The sequence below is a fragment of the Pseudoliparis swirei genome, chromosome 9 (assembly GCF_029220125.1).
Source record: "Pseudoliparis swirei isolate HS2019 ecotype Mariana Trench chromosome 9, NWPU_hadal_v1, whole genome shotgun sequence".
NCBI classification, from domain to species: Eukaryota; Metazoa; Chordata; class Actinopteri; order Perciformes; family Liparidae; genus Pseudoliparis; species Pseudoliparis swirei.
The window spans coordinates 16172571-16196581 of NC_079396.1; the positions used below are offsets into that span (position 1 = coordinate 16172571).

The 24011-nt window shown below is 39.9% G+C and overlaps 1 protein-coding gene across 2 annotated transcripts in view; it reads right to left on the bottom strand.

The window, feature by feature from the left end:
- lama5 (laminin, alpha 5) overlaps window positions 1–24011 on the bottom strand; it is a 96260-nt gene that overhangs the window by 63511 nt on the left and 8738 nt on the right. For both annotated transcript variants that reach the window (XM_056421989.1, XM_056421988.1), the window contains exon 3: window positions 265–382. In XM_056421989.1, the coding sequence (XP_056277964.1) occupies window positions 265–382 (118 nt within the window). The remainder of the gene's footprint in view (window positions 1–264; window positions 383–24011) is intronic.

Below are 24011 nucleotides of genomic sequence, written 5' to 3' on the forward strand. Positions count from 1 at the left end.
TTCCCTGGAGCCCACCTGGACTGACAGCTGCCACAGCCAATCAGCTAGCAGCTCCATGATGTAATATTCCCCCTCCTCCGACCTGACCAACAAACTAACCGACCAATCAGCTGCCTGCCCTTGGGGCTGCTGTTAAACTGTGAGATTAGAGGGATAATTAAGTCTAACCCTGGGGGAGGTTAGGAAAGCATGAAGTGATGCTGATGGAATCTGACTCTGTGTGATTCTAATGACCAAACATCTGGAATCATGAGCAATACTCACAGGCAAAGTACTGCCAGGGTTGGTAGGTTTGACCAAAGTTGACGGATCTCTCCAGAACCCAAAGGTCCGGACGGGGAGAGTTTGCGAACTTAATCAAGACGTAGGCAACGTGGAAGAGCTGCAGAGATACAGAGAAGAAGACATTCACATTATTACCACAGTCAAACTTAGATTAAGAGAGGAAATATGAGAGGATAAGAAATTATTTAAAACTGACACATCCATCGGAAATGTCTCAAAATTAAAAAAACAATAACAAAACTTCCATCAACAGTAGTTAATAAGCTGGAGAATCATTTATTGATTATTATAGACACACTATGACTGTTAAATGTGAAATAAAATAAAATTGTTTATCACACCCAGCAGATTTGTTTTAAAATAAGGTTGATCAGGGAAAGTCTTTCAGGGAAACATCTGCTACTGACTGGAGTCCGAGCTGAATGAAGTGAACCTGCATGATTTCATCTGATTTTGCACAAAATCCAACCCAGTGGCATCGAAAGCATTTAGAATACCCAAAAAGAAATAGCCGATATGTTCGCTGATGGTATTGTTGACTTCCGTAGGTCATATAGGGTCATCAGTATACAATTCAGAACAAGTCTCTCACAGTAACTTTAGGGGAAAGGAAAATAGATAAATAAAGAAAAAAACAAAAAAAAAAAAAAAAAAAAAAAAAAAAAAAAGAAAAAAGGAGAAGAAAAAGAAGGGAAAGGAAAACAAAAAAAGGAAAGGGAAGGATGTGTGATAATATAATATAATATAAATAAAAATAAATAAGGAATAAAATATAAAAAAAAAAAAAATAAAATATAAAGGAAGTCATCTGAAAAAAAAAAAAAAAAGAAAAGAAAAAAATAAAAGAGAAAAAAAAAAAAAAAAAAAAAAAAAAAAACAAGGAAAAAATGCTGAATAGTGAGAAAACAAGAGAAAACAAAAAAAGAAGTGTGGTAATTTTGTTGTTGTGTTTGTGTTGTAAAAAAAGTCAACCTCATGCGTTGATCCTTGACTCCTCCTGAGTCCTTCCAACTCAAGAACAAAACGTCAAAACAGTAATGTATTGATGTAATGTTAACAACCTACATAATAGTCATGTTAGGTTCTGAGTTATTATCAAAAAACTGATTCCCATCAGTAATGAGCACCAGGCGCTCGAATCACACTCAGGTTCCAGCTCTGCGGCTGTCTGCATCCTCTTCTCTTTCACTTGTCATCCCTCACTCTTTTACGGAAAAGACCTGAAGCTGCTTGGACGGCGATGACAAAACTGCTCTCATGGGCAACGAGAAGCTCGGATGGACTGTTTAGCCCAGGGTTCCCCAAACTTTTTCCTGAGAGGGCCACATAACGTTTCTCTTGTCTACTGGAGGGCCAGCCGGGAGGGGGGGGGGGGGGGTGCTAGTGAGAGGATCCGGCCCGCGGGCCGTAGTTTGGGGACCACTGGTTTAGTCTTTCAGACATTCTAGTCCAACCAGAACACACTGAAATAACAAGATGACGCACATAGTAATGTCACAACTAATCACATTTAATCGGGATGTGTGTGTGTGTGTGTGTGTGTGTGTGTGTGTGTGTGTGTGTGATCCTCTAAAGTTAGACATGATACAAGATGAATAAATCTAAATGTTGATTATCTTTGTCGTTGTTGTGATACTCTTACTGTTAAAATGTGTTTTGCTCTTGAAGATGAGGTGAACATGTTACCTATCCTGTGTATTTTCCTTTTAATTACACTTTTTTTTTGTGCCACCTTAAAAGTCCTTTTTACAGATACTGTGTACACATTAAGTCCTGATGCAAACTTTTTTAAGGTGAAACATTAGATGTCAATCGTACTGTCCACACAGGGTGAGCTCGAGGCCAAAACATGGCACAATTTGATGGAAAATGTCATTTGAGTTTAAATCCCTGGATGTAAAAAACAACTGTCTTTCTGTTTCAACAAGTTCGACATTGAGTCGGTCTTTGTCTCACCATCGGAGCACAAACACACAAACTTTGACCATCCATCACTGGAGTTCGGCCTGTGGTCTCCATACTTCCTCCCTCTGACAGGCAACACACAAAACAACACACACACATGACAACATAAACACAGCACGCAAAGACATTGACGCACTTACAGAAAAAGACCTGCAAGAACTAGAACCCTCACTGTGGAATGCGAGGTGCGTGTTCCTTGCTGCTGAATGAGAGAAGGACGATGGAGGGATGGAGGAGGAGGACATTCATGTTCATCCACCCTTCTCCATCTGTCCAACCACTCATATTCTGTTACTGCACTCTGTCAGGATCATATTACAACTGCAACTTTCAAAAGCTGTAGTTTCCTGTATGAATTACATAATTTCCAACCAGTTTCCGTTTCTGTTTTTTTATTTGGTATCCAGAAATATGTTAATGTAGAGAAAGAAAGTCAGAAGAGACTTCTACATACACTTTTATTATGGAAGACTGCAGTTAAAGAAAGGTGGTTACTAATTAAAACATACATGTGTGTGTGTGTGTGTGTGTGTGTGTGTGTTTGTGACTGTGCGTGTGTGTGTGTGTGTAAGAAAGCGTGTGTGTTTGTCTTAAAGAGATCTAAAAGGACAGGAAATAGAAAGCGAGGCCTCTGCACGTCCCTCGGGGCCGAAGACATTGGGGAATAAATCCAGAAGCATTCCTCTGATTCCAGGGTTAAAGTTTGACCTAAAGTTCAGAGCAGATCCTTTGAACTAAAGAATTAATTTCTAACTGAAAACACACGACTGAACACGCAGAGATCAGGTGATTTGCTCTGTACTTCAGACGATACTGTGTTTTTACATTGTATTTAAAATGATGTAAAGCTGAATGAAAAATCACATCCTACATTATTTGTCGGATTCTGAAGGCAACTATTTCACCAAACCTTCCCCTACATTAAAGATTTCTGGCCGCACCTAATATTAGAAAAGACTTAAAAAGTCCCACTTGCATAAAACAATTAACTTCAGCCAAGTCTCCATCTAAAATGGCCTCAACACATCTGGATGAACTGGAAAGTGCACAAACCATCCTTTTGCAATACGTTGGCCATTTGCCACTAAGAGAGCACAGTGTGTGACTTGCGTCGTGAAGTGTTGGAATGTGTGTGCATGCGCATGTTTGTGGATTGTTCTTTTAAAATGACATTTAAAATTGTAATCTGCTAGTCATCACCTTTTTTATTAACCCTTGTGTTGCCTTAGGGTCATTTTGACCCGAATCAATATTACACCCTCCCCCCGCTTTAGGATTAATTTGACCCCATTCAATGTTTAATGTCGGTGTTCTTTCGGTAGTCAACAAACAAACATAAAGTGCCTCACACTTAAACTTGGAAAACAATATTAATTCTAATAATTTTCTGGAGGTTTTAATTGCTGGCGTCAAATTGAACCCAAAGGGTAAAATATGTTAGTAAATATAAAGGTAACAGGAGGGTGAAACATTGAATCGGGTCAAAATGACCCAAAGGCGGGGGGAGGGTGTAATATTGATTCGGGTCAAAATGACCCTAAGGCAACACAAGGGTTAAATGTATCAGTAATCTGGTTGTGACTCTTTTTTCAATCAGTAATGAAAATAATAATTAGTTGAAGCTCTAATGGGAAATAGGGATCTCTCTCTCTCTCTCTTTCTCTCTCTCTCGCTCTGTCTCTCTGTAGGAGTCAGTCTGTTGCCTGGTGTGAACACACACACACACACACACACATTTACAACAAAAGATTCTGCTGACCCCTGTTTTCCCAACACACACACACACACCCCTCTACAGGATTTATGGATTAGTGGTGAGCACCCAGGTCAGCCTCCATGAATTACCTGTCAATCCCATCAATTACATTTCTGTTACTGTGGCAACAGGCAGCTAGCAGCAGGTCAAACTACAGGGCGAGAGAAACGGATGGCGAGTATAAGAACTATATTGGAAGAAATCTGTCGAAAAACATTAATGGAAATGGTTTATCAACACACACAAGAATGTCAAGTATCTTAAGGACGTTTACTGTTTACAACAAATGTTTTACTTTAGCTTTCTTCTCTTTTCTTCTATCTACTACTACTGAACTATTACTGAAAAGAGAACACAAACAATGCAATCAGCTTCTCATTTTATCAATTAAATTACTTGTAAAGAGGCTCTAACACCTCTTTTAGCTCACTGTCTCATCTTACTAAAAGTTCAGCTATTCAAGGACACCTGCAGTATATATATATATATATATATATATATATACTGGAGAACATTCCTGCCCACTGCTATTAGACTTTATAATCAATCACCAGATCCTTCTCAAATGAACATCAATAAACCTTGCACCGCTGTCACTTTATACTTTAGATACACTATATACACTTTCAATTCAATTAATTTTTTACATTTTCACTTCCTTTATTATTTCAATTATAAAATGTAATATGCCCTGCTTTTTTATTTTATTGTATTGGATATTTGTAACAATGTTTGCTGCTGCTTTACGTAATTTCCCACTCAGGATGAATGAAGTCAAATCTAATCTAATCTAATTTACTACTACTACTACTACTAAATTTGACCTGACAACTTCTCTACTAAAAGAGATGTTTTGATGTAAAAATGTAAATTAGAAAGATCAACTCCTACTAAAGATGCCACCTGAATGCATACCTATACTGTGTGTATATGTCGAAAGAACAAGGTGTGTGTGTGTGTGTGTGTGTGTGTGTGTGTGTCTGGCCCCTGGCTGGTTTAATAATTGTACAAATTCCTCTGTGGCACCACATTCCTGGTGCAACGTAACCATGGAGATAAGACGGGAGACACACAATAAAAGGACAGAGGGAATGATGGGGGGATGACGGATGGAGGGTTGAAGGAAGGAAAGATGGAGGGATGAAGGAGACGCTACATCATGTACAAACACAAGCGATAAGAGCGGACACATCAAGTGTAAATGTCACCTGTCATGAACCTTGAATGCATTTGTATTGATTGATTGACTGATTGATTGATTAATCATTAATGAAATTTGTAAACCAAAAATACCAAAGATTCCTTGGTTTCCATTCGTTATATTATGTTTATTGGTCTTAAATGACTAAAAAGTACTGGCTGTGGTGAAGTGTGGTCGATGCCCGTTTCATACATCAATTCATTGTAAAAATCATCATCAGATTTGTCAAAAGAATTAGGAATTCATAGTAAGTATGAAATACTTAATAAAAAGATTTAAAGATCCCTAACTTTAAAACAAAAGGACCTAGATACTGCTTAATAGTACTTTGATTTACTATAACACTCAAACGCATAATTTTTATTGCATAAATATCAAGTTAAATAAGATTTCTTCCAAAAAACAAATGTCTCCATTTCCATGGGCTTCAATGTTAAGAGATGATATCGATCTAACAGCTGTGAATCCCACATCTGGGTCAAGGTCAAAATCAAATCAACTTGCATCTGTTCGACGGCCTCCGTTATCTAGATGAAATCAGGAAGTAATCTTTATTTATGGAAGACAAAACACCCGAGGAACGTCATGGATGACGGACAGATGGAGGGAAGAAAGAGAGATCCAAGAAAGAGTCAAAGAGGAAGCGTCACTAAATGACCTCCAGGATAGGTCACGATGTTGTGTGTGTGTTTGTGTGTGTATGTGTGTGTGTGTGTGTGTGTTTGTGTGTGTGTGCGTATGTGTGTGTGTGTGTGGGGGGGGGGGGGGTATGTGAATGTGTGTGTGTATCTGAGATATTTCTTTACAGTAACTAAGCGGATGGGAAGATTATTCTGGCGTCTTGTGGGCGTCAAGAGAGAGAATGAGTGTGTGAGAGAGAGAGAGTGAGAGGTTGATAAAAGACAGGACTATGGAAATGTTGGCAGAGTTGTTAACGTAGAGCCGGTGCTGAAGCTTCATCCGTCAGTACCTCGATGAGTTAAGGGCCGTAAATCCTTCTGCTTCTCTCCTGCGTCCCCAAACTGGTTTCACGCCGTCTGTCCTCCAACACAACCGACTGACAACACCAGCCCGCCTCTCTCCAAATATTCCACTCATTGTCACAGCTCGTGAGATTCTGACCTAAGATTACCCTTGAAGAAAATAATAATTGTTCTTATGAAGACTGACTATGTATACATGTCCCAAAAGTCACGTTTTTGATGATCAAGTTGGTATCTGATGACATCTGGCAAAAGTCTGCTGAAAGGATGAAAGGATGAGCCGATTGATTGAATGACCCTGTCCTTGTGAAACATTAATCCTTCCATTCATTCTGTTTCCACCAACTCGTCTGGTTATCTGTCAAACAGATCCAGTGGTGCCAGACTTAGGAGCAGCTGTTCTAATCTCTCTCACACACACACACACAAAATCTCTATTCACGTCTTTTACAGTCTGTTAATGTATCTGTGTGTGTGGACAGACAGCAACTGCTCTGTGTGTGTGTGTGTGTGTGTGTGTGTGTGCGTGTGTGTGGTTGTGTATGTGTGTATGTGTGTGTCTGCATGAGTTAGTTTCCCTGAGATCAAAGGTTATTCCTCACATTCAAGTCAATCTCGGTCTCAGTCTCGTACCTCTCTTTCCTTCCTAATCCTCGATGAATATGTATCCCCCCCCCCCCTCCCCCAGGCCCTACCTCCTCTCTCTACAGGGGTTCGGGAATGCCCATCTACTCTTCCTTCAGGATATCAGGGCAGAATTCCTGACAGATTCCTGAGGGAAGACTCTCACAAGCTCTTAGATTTCAGTGAGAAAATGTTATAACCGTTTCAGTTTTGGCAGTTTAAAACAAGACGCCTCATGTACAATTATAAGGACTGAAAATGATACTGTGTGTATCAAAGCAGTCAGAGGCTTTGACTTTTCCACTGTGGAGTGATTTAACCTCCAACACAAGAAGGGGCTTGGTGGGAAGGAGCTCAATATGCTTTAAACGGACTAGTTGTCACAAAGTGTCCTCTGAAAGTTTACCATCATCTGAAAGCTACTCGAAGATGAGGTGAAAAGCCTGCTACGGTGCAAATGGGCACACAAAGGGTACATCATAATATAACAGAGGATAAACAATCTCTTAAAGGTACACAATCGCTTGGTAAAGTAAGCGTGATTGTCAGTCACACTTTGTTTTTTAGAACAATTTCCAAAATTGTGAGAAACACTTCATTTCACAACACCACAACAGTTGTTGGTTGTTGCAACCTTGTGTTTTTTTTTAAATCACCAGCTTGAATTGAGTCTCGGGTTTGTGTCAATCATAGGATGCTACGAGTACATCATCCATATGATGCGGATCAAAACAACCAGCTTTCCTCATCGTTCATTGACGATCCATGAACCCTGACGTTTCTTCCCATTTGCCCGTTACTGTATTCATCATGTTCACTGAGGACTGAGAGGTCTGACAGAGATAAATGCACAAATGTAACCTTTAAAAGACAGCGGTTGGAACTGAGGTGGAGTTAGCCCCAGGCCGAGGGATATCTCACATTTAGAGCTGCAATATTAAAATTGAGCTCAGAGCGAATTGAGCTGTAAGGCCTCCCCTGTAAGTATCTGCAGTCGAAAAAATTGTGTCACCTTCAAGCAAACTTTATCAACACGCCTGTAAATCAACGGTAGAGAAAAGCCAACCAACACTTTCAGTCCCTAATAACAGCCTGCATGTTCCCAATAACCACCTCCATATTCCAACTGCACAGTTCTCCAGCTGGCATGTTGCTGCCCAGCGGCGAAAGATGTGCAAAGACAACCTGCAGCTTCACATCTCTAACACCTGTACACTCAAGCAGCCGGCCCAAACATGCTCATCCAGAGTCTCAGTTTTTCTAAAACACTTCAGAAATGTTGAGATTACACAAACTGTCATTATCTTTTTTCCATCTTCACGTTGGTTTGCACAGCGTTAAAAAATGCCTGCACATTACACATTCCCAAGTCTCTGACATGTCAGAGCAAGACAATAAAAGCTAGGTTAAGACTCGGTGACGAGTTGCATTCTTGGGATGTCACAAAAGCGGAAAGCCTGTCTTCCCGCTGGGAAAAAAAATGGGATGGCGTGACCAATCAAGATATAATTTATTGTTGGAAAGCCGAGTGGCATTTCAAGTCAAATCCTGCGGTTTCATTTTTCGCCTCATATTAGGTTAAATACGACAGAAATATGTAAATTAAAAAAGACAAACTGGATAACTTTTCTTGTAACTTCCATATCTCATAACTGGAACTTTTGAGAAACTTTTCTTAACCCTGAATATGTCTTTTATCTCCGAACTCAACTTAATGTCACAAGGTATTAAAACCATTAGAACTTGAAAACAATGACCATTGGCGCAAAATAAAAGACGTTTGCAAATGCTCGATGCTAAATAGCCTGTTAAGGAACAGCAGCATGACATCAGCTGTTGCACACAGGACAGAATTACAGATCCATCAGCGATATTTCATCCATGTCTCTCCGCTGTTTTTTCCAAACTGGACAACGAAAGGATTTAGGAGCTAGAGAGGACACGAGAGTGCCAGCTGAGAGGGGAAGACAAGGAGGAGAGTGGTCAAGACAGTGAAAAAAGAAAAGCAGACGTGAAGGAGGAGGAGAACGGGAAGAGAGATAAGAGATACGAGAGATGGACTCCCATCATGGAAATAGTGAGTGAAACCTTTTCTCAGACAATATTTATCAGTGCAGACGAGGAAGAAGGAGGAAGGGAGGTTGAAGGGCAGGAAAGGAAGGGGAGGGGAAATAAGGATAACAGTGAGGAACACTGATGACACCTCTACTGCTACTGTTTGAGTTTTACGCATTTTGTTGTTACTGAATTGTGCATTAATTAATTGGACAAAATCCCGGCACCTCAGGGTCAAAACTAAATTATTTTGAAGTTTGTCATCTTTATATTCTGTCTATTGCTTACATTCTTGCCATAACATGAACTCAAACTTAAAGTGAATGGACATGGACTCTTATATGTTCAGTGTTGCACACTACATTTTGTTGCAGGTCATATCTCAGTCTATTTTAACTACATTTGGAACAAATCATGCCAATAGGACAACACATGGTTGAGTAGTAAAACATTTGAGTTATTTCATCACCTAGAAACAACCAAAGTAAAGACACCAATGCTCAGATAAACAGAGCGAGAAGCTAAAAGGATAAGAAAAAGAGGAAGATGATGGAAGAGCAGCGAAGAGAAATAGCCGAATTAAAGTGGCAAAGAGGGAGGTGAAACAGGCAGGAGAGGCCCTCGGGGAACAGTTTATCCTCAAGTTTCTTCTACAGATTGAAGCCTTGTTCCACCACTCTGTGTCACAGTTCCACATCCCCCCAGGAAGTGGAAACTCCTGCAGTGTGTGTGTGTGTGTGTGTGTGTGTGTGTGTGTGTGTGTGTTGTACTTCTATTGTTGTGTGTTTTAAACCTTGAGAGTGAGGACATTTATGAAAAGTAAGGACATTTTGTCCGCTCCGTGCCTCATAGACAACATTCCTTGTATGCGTAAACATATTTAGGTCATAACAGATGATATTGAGTCTTTAAATGTCTGTTTGAGGCGTAAAACCTTTTTACGGTATTAATGATATAGGCCTGTATTATAAACCCAGTTCATTCTAGAAAATAACTAGTTAGTGTCTTGAAGCTGGTGCAGGACTAAAGGACTTTGGGTGTAAAGCAGGTGAGAAACACAGGATTTAGACATTCCGGGACAAATTACCCTCATTGTGTCCTTAACTATTAGCATCACCCCCTCCCCCCCTCACTCTCCAACAACACCCTTCACTTTCCTAATCACAAAGACTGTCTCACTATGACTTGCAGACTGATAATCAGTCTGACTCTGAATCAGTTCTTCTAGTTGAGTTTAAATTAAGAGCAGAAAACAGCTGAAAACGTTAGAACTGTGCATCATTCACCAACATAACAACCACTTCATAACTGAGAGCGAAATAGTAACGAATAAACGGAAACCTCGTATCTGACAAGGTTCAGATGCTTCCTAACTCCCTCACAGACAAAGTCAGCTGATATGTTGCAGCCTGACAGATGAAATAAGCACACAATTCACCTGGGAAAACCTCGATGAGAGCAGAGGAACTCATGAATATAAAAAATGGACTGATGATAAAGAAAGTGAGGTCAGACAGAGAAGAAGGGAGGTTTCCTCTCCTAACCTTGACTTCCAAGACTCCTTTCATATGTTTGCCTCATTGTAACAGATAGTTGGGGCGAATTCTATAATTAGTGGAGGAGAAGGAGGAGGAGGGGGAGGAGGAGGAGGAGGAGGAGAGATAGGAGAAAGAGAAGGGAGGGGAGTTCAGGCTTTCTTGATGGAAAGAGAGGAGAAGGAGGAGAAAGAGGAGGAGTAAAAAGTGAGAGAGAAGGGGGAGGAGTACAATTTGTCTTAATGAAAAGAGAGGAGGAGGAGAGAGGGGGAGAAAGGGGGAGTTTGTAAACTCTCCAAATAAAAACACTGATGGGTTACATTCAGGCACGATGATAGTTCTCTGTTTAATATCTCATACAGAGTTGGTTATCAAGAGCCCGAGGACGTGAACCGTTTGTCTGCCACGTCAATATAAACCTTAAAAATCACGTCTTTGTTCCTTATAATTTTTGATCTTTGAGACAAAAGTGTTTTGTCTCATTATAATTTTAGTTAACAGCTGACAGTTTAAACAAGACATGCGTTAGATAAATGGAATTTGTGTGATATTTTGTGTGAAATGGAGCCTGCTTATTTCACCTTGCCAGTTTATACGTTCATTAACATTTCTAAAAATCAAACATTTCCTTTCTTACAAAACATATTTGTTGTTGGAATTAAAAAACCCACAGTGTAGGAGTCAGGGTTTCCATTAATTAGTTTAGAAGTCAAGCTGAGAGACCCACCCACTCCCCATCTGCAAAGAGGTCAACGATCAGTGTCTGGGGCTGGTCGGGGATCACAAGCTGTGTTTGATGCCATTTCCAGCTGACGCGGAAGTAAACTGAGACAATTTGTTTTCTCTGGCTCATATGACTGTATCAATCACAAAATTACCAGGAGAATGAAAATCAGAAATACAAATCACCAGTACCTCTTCAACTCAATTTCATATTTTCAAGTGTTATTTTTAGCCAAATTCAAGTGAACATGTTAGTGTTGAATATAGGGCTGCAACAACGAATCGATAAAATCGATAAAAATCGATTATTAAAATAGTTGGCAACGTATTTCATTATCGATTCGTTGTGTCCCGCGATTATTACGGCACTCAATAAGTCGCAGAGTATAAAAAAAGTTGAGTTGCGCGCACAGCGGCGCAGGAGAAAAAATAGCGGAGCAGAGGGAGAGAACAGAACGCTGCGTTGTGAGAGCCAATCAGAGCTGAGCTGCTCTACTGTTGGTGAATCTAATTGGCTGCTGCTGCTCTCGTGGCGCTGGAAGCGGAAGTCATTCACGTAGTCGGAGTGACGTTCACGGAGCTGTGTGCGCCTCCGGGTGATGTCATGAACCCAGACACCGGGGCGCTAGATGTTACGACGTGTGTGGCATTTCCACAAGAAGTATAACGTAGAAAAAGTGGTTAATTATTCCGTGGCGGATGACGGAAAATATTTTTTCACGGAGAAAGGCAATGGAGATAAGCCACGCCCCCTCACCGACACGTAGGATGCGTTTAACCCACAAATAGTCGGCTGAGTAAACTCAGGCAAGTAAAGCGCTGTCCGTCTGTTTGTGACGGGTTCATCCACATGCTGACCAATGGATCTCCACCAGGACCTTTCCAGGACTTTAAACCAAATTTCCATGATTAAACATTTTGTGAAAACTCGGTGTATACATGAACAAGTGAGAAGATGTAGTATTTAAACGAGCAATGAGAATTCCAAAGCATACAGTACATATTCTGTTTAAATTAACATTTGAATATAACATATTTGCATTACTTTTCCAAAAATTGTGGGATTTTATTTTTTTCAAATACTTTTCTAGGCCTGGAAATAGCCATTTAAAAATCCCATGACTTTCCAGGTTTTCCATGACCGTACGAACCCTGTTTTGAATAAAGGGTTGAAAATGACAGTTTTTTTGTTTTTTTATCTGATTAATCGATTAATCTAAAAAATAATCAACAGATTAATCGATTATCAAAATAATCGTGAGTTGCAGCCCTAGTTGAATATGTTGTCAACAGTCTGGAACTAGAAAAATAAATGATAATGTTATATTACACCTGTGTTTTGCCTGCTGTGACGTGTTTAAATGCTCTTTAAAAGTTATACTACGCTCTTTAATTGACGACGTAGCTCAGCTTTATAGATATTAGCGAGACATCTTCTTTGTTGCATACGGTGTCCATCAAGCAGACAAGTCGACAGGCAGAAATGTGCTTTAGCACGCCAACTATTCCCAGCATGTGTAAGGCTGAACTTTAATGGTGACTGGGAGTGCTGAGGCTGCCCAGCTGTTGGCTTTTATGGAACCAGTCACAGTTGCTGCTGCAGCTATCGGCTTGTTTCCCTTGGTAGCTAATAAACACTTTGCTCTCTCCGTCTGATGCTAAAGTCTTTCTGTACCTGTCTGCTTTGATGGCGTGATGTTTACAGGGTCTCTGTGGCCCAGTAATGTGTCCAAACCCCAGGTTGGTGCTTTTCACAAGTGTATAGAGGCACACTCGTCATTTCTGATTCTCTATCCCAACAACACACTCCCACTTCTATCAGGTCTTTCTCAGTGCGATGAGGTTTAAAATGTGGACTTTGCCCCGTGGAGCGCATCGTGGTCAGTCACAGTCTCTGAACTCTGACTGAGCTTCATTAAGACTCTGATAGCTGCTAGCTGAGCTGGACACACACACAAACACACACATTTAGACAATTATAGCTGATCACTGTTGGCTTCTTTCAAGAAATCTATTTTTAGACTTGAGGGACTCAAAGCTATACAGTATATTATCTATCCAGACTAATCAGTCGGATTGTCTTCAGCCAAAGAAATTATTAGTCGACTATCACTCATAGGATTTTGTCAACTAACAGATTTGTTAATAAAAGTTGACAGCGCTGTAAAACTGAGATCTCCTCAGAGAATCATGCAAAAGCATCACTTTAAATATTGGCTTTAAAAGGGCTTTTTGAAAGAAAGTCTCTTCAACAGAAGAAATCTTCTTCGACTAAGGCCAAAAACACCAACTAGTTGGGTTATCAGCTTGGTGACAATGTGTCAAAAAACAGTGATGCTACAACTGTTTTGACAACAGTAACTACTCAGTTCCTCATTTTAGGCTTTAAAGTCAACACAATCCAATTTAAAACTAGTCTGAACTATTATAAAGCTCAGTGTGCTACCAGTCCAATTATACACACACACTGCTATACCTTCCGCAGAGTGTGAGTGTGTGTGTGTGGGGTGGGTGTGTGTGTGTGTGTGGGGGGCGGGGGTCAAACAGATTGACCCCCAGAAACACACAGCCGTTCCACTCCCATTCACCATTTTATGCCTTAACTATGGGAAAACCCTCCCTTCCGTTTGCTGCTCTCCTGTTCTCTCTCTCTCTATCCCTCCATTGCCCACTCTCCACTCCTCTGTTTGGACAAGGAGGAAGACATTCTTGCAATGACACAACTCAAAGGCCCCATTCAGAACAGCATCAACAGCACTGAATCAAAATCACAGGTTTCACCTTCATTCCAGTGAGATGACTACATCGGCACAGCAATGGCGCTAACACAACTTGTCACTTACCCCGTAACTTTGTATATTTCATGATTGTATACTTCTTGTATAGTTTCTACTCTTCACTAGTTGTATGTTCCTGATATTTCTTTTTTTTATCCTCTATTTATTCATACTTATTTCTGCCTTTGTGCTGCTGCAACACCTGAATTTCCCCTCTGGGGATCAATAAAGGTTGATCTTATCTTATCTCAATGTATACTCTGAAGGACCTTTGTATTGAAAATACATTCTAAACCAAACAAGGAAACGGATAAAAAGGATGTATGTCACCCTTTGGTATCATCTTAAAATAGAAAAACACACCAGGACACCAGCATTATTGTAAGTTCATTAAAAACTCCAATAGCTAACAAAATATCACAGGTTATGAAATCTTAAGCAGAAACTTGCCCTGGATTCTAAAAATCCCTGAAAGTATGTGAATTAGCTATGAACACCTGGATAAAAGATCAATGGTTGTCTTTAGTGTTTCACACTGGAATGAACAACTGTGGATTTGTTATCTTTTTTCTGTGCCGTCTTCACTGTTGTCGTGTTAACATGAACACCAGTATCCTGACGCTTGTGTTCATCATTAGAAATGTAAAGTAAGATTAACTTTAACTCAGTGACCTATATTTCCTCTGCACCTTCTTCCTCCCCCGCTCCGTCGTCTCATTAATCAGCAAAGAAACTCAAACAGTCTGCTGGAGTTGACCAGGTGAAAACCAATATGTACTGTTGTATTAACAGGGACAAACCTCTCACTTTGTCAATGCTGTTTCTTCATCTCCTTGAACTGTTTCTACACATTTTACTACATGTGTGGCGGTCTGTCTTCTTCCATTCACAAAAAACCCAATGACAAGTTAAACGGAAAGATAAACATTTGACATTTGTGTGAAATGGTCATTATTATGAATTCTTGAGTTATGCCCAAAGGTGTGTTCCGTGAGGTCACAGTGACCTTTGACAACCATATTTTAATAAAATTAGCCTCGAGTCAAAGTGAATGTTTGTGCCAAATTTAAGAAATTCCCTCAAGTTGTTCCTGAGATACTGTCGTTCACGAATGCTGACAGAGAACTCAAAAATAAAACGTCATGGCTATTGCACAAAATAACAATTGTTCAGCTCAATTTGCTCAGAAGATGTCTAATTAACTGCTAATAAATAGGGATACGTACTTAAAAACATTTAAACTATCCCTTTAAGTTTGAATGAGTGCCGCAAAGACAGACAATAATATAATAATAATACCTTCTGGTTTATTCATTTTTTACATTGGATCCAAAATCCATTAGATATATAATAAAAATAAAAACAACCACGTTCTTTTTCTCTTAAGTTGGTAAGTTGTCAAATCCAGTTCTTCTTTCTCCCTAAATGAGCTCATTGTGTGATAGCGGGCAGACATTAGCATGAGGCTATTCTGAGTCTGGCTTGGCAGAGCAGGGAGAAAACCGCTCAAAGTCCCCGGTGTCCTTCAGGGAGGACGAGCCTGGCACAGAAAGTGTTTTTCGGTCTGGGTTTTGTCTGGGGAGGAAGCTCACACACTCCTCGCACACTGCCGCTGGACATCTTTAACATGAGCAGAAATCTGATAACTCAATATATTAGGCTACATGATGGACTACAAGATAGATGAGAATAATTGATATTATCGATTGTCTTTGTGGTGGGTTAAGTATAGAGACGTGTTTAGCGTAGCTTAACACAAAGACTGGAAACAGGGGAAACTACTCTTAGACCGCCATCAACAGTTCCAAAACTTATTTAAACATTGTATATTTACTTGTACATTTAACACACTTTTTGTTTCATCAAATGAACTCACATACAGGACTGTCTCAGAAAATTAGAATATTGTGATAAAGTTCTTTATTTTCTGTAATGCAATTTAAAAATTATTAAATATTAAAAGAATAAAAGGCTTGCAATATTTCAATTGATTTGTAATGAATCCAGAATGCATGACATTTTTGTTTTTTTAATTGCATTACAGAAAATAAAGAATTTTAATTATTATCTTCTTTTCTATATCTGAACAACAGAAGCATTTTAGAAGTCCTTTCCTCACACTTAATTTGCCTACTTAGTTCACTTTGCTCACATAAAACAAAACATGTTAATCCATATGTTTACTGGTGATTAGCCTGCGAGCTAACAGCTACCCCTCTAACGTTAGTTTTCAACTTTTCAGAACGGGGTGTCAATACACGGTCATTATATGCATCGTGTCCTTTAAAGATAAACCTTCGTCTTCACAGGAAGATGCCAAAGGAGGGTCTACGGTGGAGTTAGTTGAAGCCAGTCGCTGCCACTGAAGATTCGTCAATTTCTGGTGCCGAGGGGTCCTGACCGATGTTGGTACTTGACGAGTCAGGAGTGGGAACGGGTTGACTGAGAATGTGTCAACAGCTCACACAGACCTTGAACAGGCAAAACATCCTTTGAAATACAGAACACTGAATGTCTGAGATGTCAATCTGTGGTTTGCCTGAATGCATGTGCGTGGCTGTTCATGGAAAGATCATGTGTCCTTAAAAAGAAAGTAAATTATTTTTATTTTAAATGCAGAATGAGGATCGGAATTCACGGAGATTTTTTTTTAAAGCCTCTTCAAATGAAAGAAGTGTATGCCGTTTGTTTGCCTGATTGACTGATTAACTTAATCTCCTTTAATTAATTTCCCATTGAATCTGAATTTCCTCTGTGAGGAAATGAGATTGAGAAGGATTCTGAATGTTAAGTCATTGTGAGGACTCAGGACCACCGCGGCATCAAAAGCAGCTCGTGAGGACGAGCAAACACTGCAAGACAATGGGACGGAGCTGAAGCTGAATAGACGTTCTGGGTTGCTCGAACTGGGAGAGAGACCCAACGTCTCTGAACCACATCACCAAGCATTGAAAACCATGTTTCTATATGAGCGTAGCTTATCATGAAGGTCCTGTTGAGCATTAAAATGTTGACAGCTCTAAAATTGATTTGAATGACCTGACAAGTATTGACTTGAATCAGGGCTGCATCGAACAGCTACCATGGAGCCCACTCTGTCACTAAAACTGTGTTTATACTCGCACTTGGCGCTGTCGCGCAAGCCTCCGCCGATGGTGCTCAAGCTCCGAGTATGTACAGAGGTGATTATTCTATTATACTATACTACCTCAGAGGGTGTACGAACAAAATGTCAAGTGAGCAGAAGCAGCATGTGTCTACATTCAGTATATTAGCCAGCATGTGAACATGCTAGTTAAGGATGTGCTTGTGTACTCTGATTAAGTTTGCTTCATAGGTTTTTACGTAGAAACGTAATGTTTTAGAAATGTCCAACCTCTCATTGTAACAAGTATCACTATTACACAACTTTAACCATGACAGCTCGGAATCCACATAACCAGTCTGCAATTGAAGAAAAGCTAAAGAGATTGCATGAGGGTCTACGGAGCTGGATAGCTGGCGGACTCTGATCGGAGCTGGCCGACGCAATGATTGACCAATCTGGTCTGTTTTAGCAAGGGTCAAGTGTCTTTCTTTATTTTCCTAGTGTTTGTCTTTCTACAAGCCACATCTTTTACGGCTTTTCAAACATTTACATCATCTGACTTCCTGAGCGTATTTTCATTGCGTAAGAGCCAAAGTTTTATCTCTTTCCATTACTGCCATTCACTTCAACATGTGCGTGTATCCATCTCAGTCAGTCATTCTCTTAGTTTATCTTACGCCCTTTACCCTCCAGAAGCTGGACAGGAGGAAACTCCAGATGTCCGTCACAGTGATAACACAGAGTTTCAAGAACAGAAGGTATATGAGGAGATGAATGGGCAGCAGCAGTCGAAGAAGAAAGAGGCAAGTAAGGATATGTAGATGGAAAATCTGAGTATGCAGGCACAGAGAAGATTTAGTGAGACAAGGTGAACAGGGCAACCAACGGGCGGCAAGAAAGACTGATAAGAAGCAGGTACATTTAAAGAAGTGTGTGTGTGTGTGTGTGTGTTTCTGTGTGTGTGTGTGTGTGTGTGTGCAAATTGGGGGTGGTCAGGGAGTTCAAAAGCAGTGTGGAGGTAAGAACTGATAATGACCTTTGACCTGTGCCTGTGACAGAAAGGTTGCAACAGACATCCTGCGTGACGTTTGTGACACAAAAGCAGCATCAAATGTATTACTTTGCAGAGTCATGGGTCAGCATATAATGAATCAATCAGAGCAGAATTATTGGTGTTGAGAAAGCATTATGACAAACACACAACCATGAACACACACAAGTACACACCCACATACCAACAACCAAACCACAGAAGGGCAGCAACAAGAGTGGGAGGCGATCTCTTATCATCACATCCTCTGCTTTGATAACACAAACACGGAACATTTGACATTTCAATCAAAGATAGAATATGAATGGCTTCTTCTTCTATCATCCCCAGCTGGAGTCCTTCTCTACTTCATTCTCCCCTTCCTGTCCTCCTTCTCCTATTTTTCTCTCATTCACTCTCGCCTCACCTCCAATCACTTCCTCCTCCTTCCCCTTCTCTGGTTTTTGGTTCAAGTTTTTCACTCAAATCCATCAAACTCTTGTATATTTCCATGCTTGGTGTATTCATGAAAATGTGTTGGGAGTCCCGGTTTGGTGCAAACAGATGGCACGGTATGGAGATTGATGCACGTAATGTGGAACCAAAGTTCACAAGCCCGAGTTCCGCCTTGAGCCACATTCATATACTTCACTTCTAAAATGGAGACGACTGTACTGCTCTTTGCAAAATGTTGGACGAGTATAATTCAGTTTTTAGGCTGATGCACAGGGCTTTTAAAACAGGTATTAATATGTGATTGTGATTGTGATAGTTCTATCTGCATATCAGGACACATTCAACTTTGAAATGCATGTCTAGGCAACTATTCCGAGCTTTTGGGCTATAACACTGACATCCTGCATGCAAAATAGAGCTGCAGATGATTGACCATAACAATCTAGTGTGATCACATAATCATTAATTGTCGAAGTCAAAGTGTTTGAAGTCAGAAGTGAAGATCTGACGTAAAAAGGAATGACTGAAACACAAAATATATCATGCTAGGTTTAAATACAATTTACACCAGAATAATACACTCTAAAATAAGCCAGAGACCGATACAGTCAAAGGAATGAGAAAAACCTATAAGAAACTCTGATGCTGCATTCCTCCAAATTTGCCAAAATTGTCAAACTGAAGCTAAAACTGAGCGTGTGTTAACCTTCCAACATCAACTCACTCTGAAAGCAGCTACAACAACAACTAAAAATGACCTATGAAAAATCAGCCAACTCTTTCAGACAACTGATCCCTCTCCCTCTCCCTCCCCCTCCCCCAGCCTCCATCCCTCATCCTTTATTTTGGTTCAAGTATGACATCAACTTTATTCCTTTTGCCTCAATCTTTCTTCCCTCAAAGCTGAATCACTCCTATTAAGGTCATATTTGTGTGTGTGTCTCTCTCTCTCTATCTCTCTCTCTCTCTCTCGCACCACCTCTCTTTCTCCCCCTCTTTGCTCATTATCCTCGCCAGTACACATAATGAATGACTGAAAAATGTGCACTGTGTGTGTCAGCTCTTGTCTGTGTAAGAGGACAGTTTCAGGGGCAACGTTTAACCCTGAACAAGAAGGACAGACGGGAAAACAGGAAGATGAAGGCCATTGATTAGATGGTGACATAAATAATAGTCACTGAGGAAGACAGAGGAGCGGAGGGAGTCATGAATGACTCCAACTGTTGATCCTCAACATCACAGCCAAAGAGCTGAAGAGGGCAAAATGATTTATATCAAAAATTAGAAAGAGAAGGACTATTAATGGATATGGGTGGCATGTGTGGTTGACTGAGTAGTAAGTGAGAGTAATCATGGACAGTACAGTAATAAAAATAAAAAAATAAAAGAATGAAGAGGAAAATTGCCGACAGAAATAAACCACTTTTTTTAAGACATAATGATGAAAACAACTCACACAATAAAATGCACTGCAATGGTTCTGACAAGAGGCCAGAAAACACAACGCTTGAAGTCAAATATTATTTTTTTCTCAATGTGCTAACACTGACGATCCGGCTGTCAATCAACATCTACTCGTGTGGTTCTTTTCAGATTTCAGCTTTTAGTTTTAGTTTGCTTGACTGACAAAACCAACACAATGCTACATTATGGGTACATGATATTACACAAGCTAACTGCAATATGCTACATATCCATTGGCAAATTGCTACTTGCTGACTAAGAGAGTGATAAGTGAAAAAGTGAAAATATTTTCGATAATCTTTTGAAAACAAGACTGAAAATAAAAACATGACAGAAAAACCACTTTCATGTTCTAGTTCACGTTGCTCTTTTTCTGTCGAATATGTAAGCAGATCACTATTTGTTTACACATTATCTATAATAACTTAATAAACATAATACTCATAATACCCATTTCATTAGCAGCCAACAGTGGAATATAACTGTGTCGAGTCTAAACAAGAAGAGTGACACAAAGGAATATGAGAAGAATATTTGATATATATATCTTTGTTCCCTCTTTTTCTTTATTTCCATCAGTCATCCACTCCACAGAGGAGTCTTTGTGGCTGGGCAGAGTCAGAGAAAATTAATAGAGAGATTGCAATGCAATGGAAAAAAAATAGAGTGAAACAAAAAGTAAAGGGAGACATTACGGCGAATACGAGATGATATCTTGAAAAGTGTAACATACACTCTCGAAGAGCGGCCTGCTTGACTTTGTTATACCGCCGGTAACACACATACACACGCGCACGCACACACACACATGCATGCAAAGTGTCAAACCTGAAGAGTGCGTCAAATAATAAACGAAACAATAGAGAGAGTGTAGTTCCCATGCTCGTCACTTGTAATCAGCAGAATTGGCAGAGGACACACCGATTGTAATCAGTCAGCCACACACACACACACACACACAAACACAGATACGTGATCTCAGAAAGAAATAAGAAGCTATAGTTTCAACAAAGAAACTACTATATTTGTCTAGTTTGATGGTATTTTCTTTGGAACCTTTGTCAAAGCGTATATGAGTTTTCATGACGCTACCTATCCGACTTTACGATTTGCTCGAGCTCAAAATACAAGTTGATGAAAAGTTGCACTTGGCTGTTTAAAGTTGCTTTGCACTGGCATTACAGTATTAATCACACATTGTTCTGGTTGAGGAAGAAAATAAAAGGGAGACATAAAAGCAGACATGTGTCGCAGCCTTTAGAAACTCAGGCTGGAAAGGAAACTGTTCCAGCCAACTCTTGGGGGCCTGTGCATGGAATATTAAGCTTGACATGAAACTAAAGACATTTTATGTTTGAATATGTTTGGTGTGAACTCAGCTTTACCCCCAAAAAGCATGTCATAACTGTCCGGATTTTCCAAATATAAACCTCCACCCTGCTGCAGCATGAAGTTAACTGTGACGTTCAAACCACATCAATAGCAGGAAGCCTTCAATTGGGAGAAGTTGGCACGGCGATCGCTCTTACGCACGGCAAACAATAGAGCTAACTCAACACTGCATGCCAGAGTGTGTACATCTGTGTTTGTGTCTTTCTTTGTCCGGTAGGGAAACCTGCCAACACACGAGAGAGTGTGGGGGCATGGGGAAGAGACAGAACACTTCAATCTCTCTCGTAAGAAGTTGCCGTCGAGCTTCAGTAAAGACCTCTTTAATATACTTTAAAAAGATGTATGTAGCCATCTTTGACTCATTTCACATCTGTGGGCCACTTTGAAGGCTGTTTAAACCTAAATGTTAAGTCAAGAAAAACATGTTTTCTCTTTTACCTCTTGTGGTTTTTTCCCCTGCAGATGGTTTTGGTTTTATTTCTTCTGGTTTTGAGATATCTCTAAGATTTTGACTAACAATGGGCTATTCGGAACCTAACTACTCAAACTCAATGCCTAACCCGAACATATCGTCTCTGCTATGAAGCCGGTATGGTGTTTAAGTCACTTACTGATCCTCCACCGTTTTATTTCAAACTGCAGCAGTAAAGCTCGGCTACGCTTGAGCTTCAGAATGCTTGAAAAAAATGTAGCTTGTGTGGACGCAACCTCACTGCTTGATCAATAAAAGAGCGAAGCTACATACAAGCTATTTGATTCAGAAAAGTGCGACAATACCACCACACTACTGAGAAATCATTTCTCAGAAATGTAATTTGTAATGCCACTAATTGAAGCGCCGGTACTGCGTGACTTCCTTTAATATGTTCTGTAATTAAATAAACCCACTTCAAATCCCTGGAAGAAATGCAGAAATGTTCAAATGCAGCTTCCTGCAAAACAAAAGCCTTTGACAAGTGTGATGATGGAAACACTTCTTCTTTTTTTTCACTCACGGTGGAGGATTATGAAATAGAGAAGACCTCACCTGAAGAAAATGAACATGCACATACACCAAAACACATTCCCAACTGAAGCCTATATTGTGCTCTAATAATAGGGTGCTGAAACAGACAAACATCCCCTGTTCTGTCATCTCTTCCTCCTCTTCTTTACATGCCCTCACCCTCCTTCCTCTTCTTCACCTCAGTTTTCTTTTCCACTTAAAACGTCCTCCCTGTCTTCCTCTTTACCATGTTCTAGCATTCCTTTCGCTCATCCCCTCTTCTTGGGAGTTTTGTTTCACCTGGCCTTCAAACTAGATTTGGTCTCCTTGTTTTTTCCATCTGCAATCCCCTCCTCCTCTTATTCTCTTCCTCCTACTTCACCTGTTATTACATAATCTTTCCACATACCTGAAGAATTAAACTGCACACAAGCATAAATCTGTGCAGCTCAGATCACACAGCTTACATAAAAGACAACAGTGAATTGTGTTGAACTGGATGTGACCTCATCGGATGATGTGTATTCTTCCTACAGTTCATTTGGCTGCTGTCATTCATCTTCCACCTCTTTCCCTCTGCCTTCCTTGATGACACCTGAAGTCATTGGATCATTTAGTGTAGTAACATATACACTACCGTTCAAAAGTTTGGGGTCACTTAGAAATGTCTTTATTTTTCAAAGAAAAGCACTGTTTTTTCAATAAAGATAACATTAATCAAAAATACACACTATACATTGTTAATGTGGTAAATGACTATTCTAGGTGGAAACGTCTGGTTTCTAATGAAATATCTCCATAGGTGTATAGAGGCCCATTTCCATCAACTATCACTCCAGTGTTCTAATGGTACATTGTGTTTGCTAATCGCCTTAGAAGACTAATGTCTGATTAGAAAACCCTTGTGCAATTATGTTAGCACAGCTGAAAACAGTTATGCTGGTGATATAAGCGATACAACTGGCCTTCCTTTGAGCTTGAAGTTTGAAGAACAAAATGAATACTTCAAATATTAATCATTATTTCTAACCTTGTCAATGTCTTGACTATATTTTCTCTTCAATTTTCAATTCATTTGATAAATAAAAGTGAGTTTTCATGGAAGGCACGAAATTGTCTGGATGACCCCAAACTTTTGAACGGTAGTGTATGTTGCCGAGCTTGAAAGAGGATTAGAACTGCATAAGAGAAAATAGCGAAGTTGTTTTTTACTTGTGAAGTAAAGGACTTGGAGGAGAAGAGGGAGCAGAGGCCAACTGGAGAGGAGCGAGAGCAGAAGAAAGAAGACAGGAAGGTGGAGGAGATAGAAACGGTCTATAATGGTCTTTGTTATCCTTAAAGATAAGCGGATGGAGTAGATATAGAAAGACTGTAGGACAGGAAAAGTTGTGGGACAACTTATCATGGACAGGAATTTGGGGAACTATTGTTGTCTCATCTAAGAACCCCAAATTATCAGCAAACACACTTTAAACATAGAACTTAGGGTCAACAGTTATTTACATGTGAAGCAGACCTGGAGTAAAATCACTAAATGTAAAAGTCTGACACACATTTGATATAAACATATGAGGAGAATTAAATATTACAGAAAATTAAAAAATTAGGAGATTCCAGTGTAAACTGAGTGTTGGGTGGATACAGGCTGTGCTTGGTACACAGCTGCTGCAGTAATGCTCTGATATACTGATG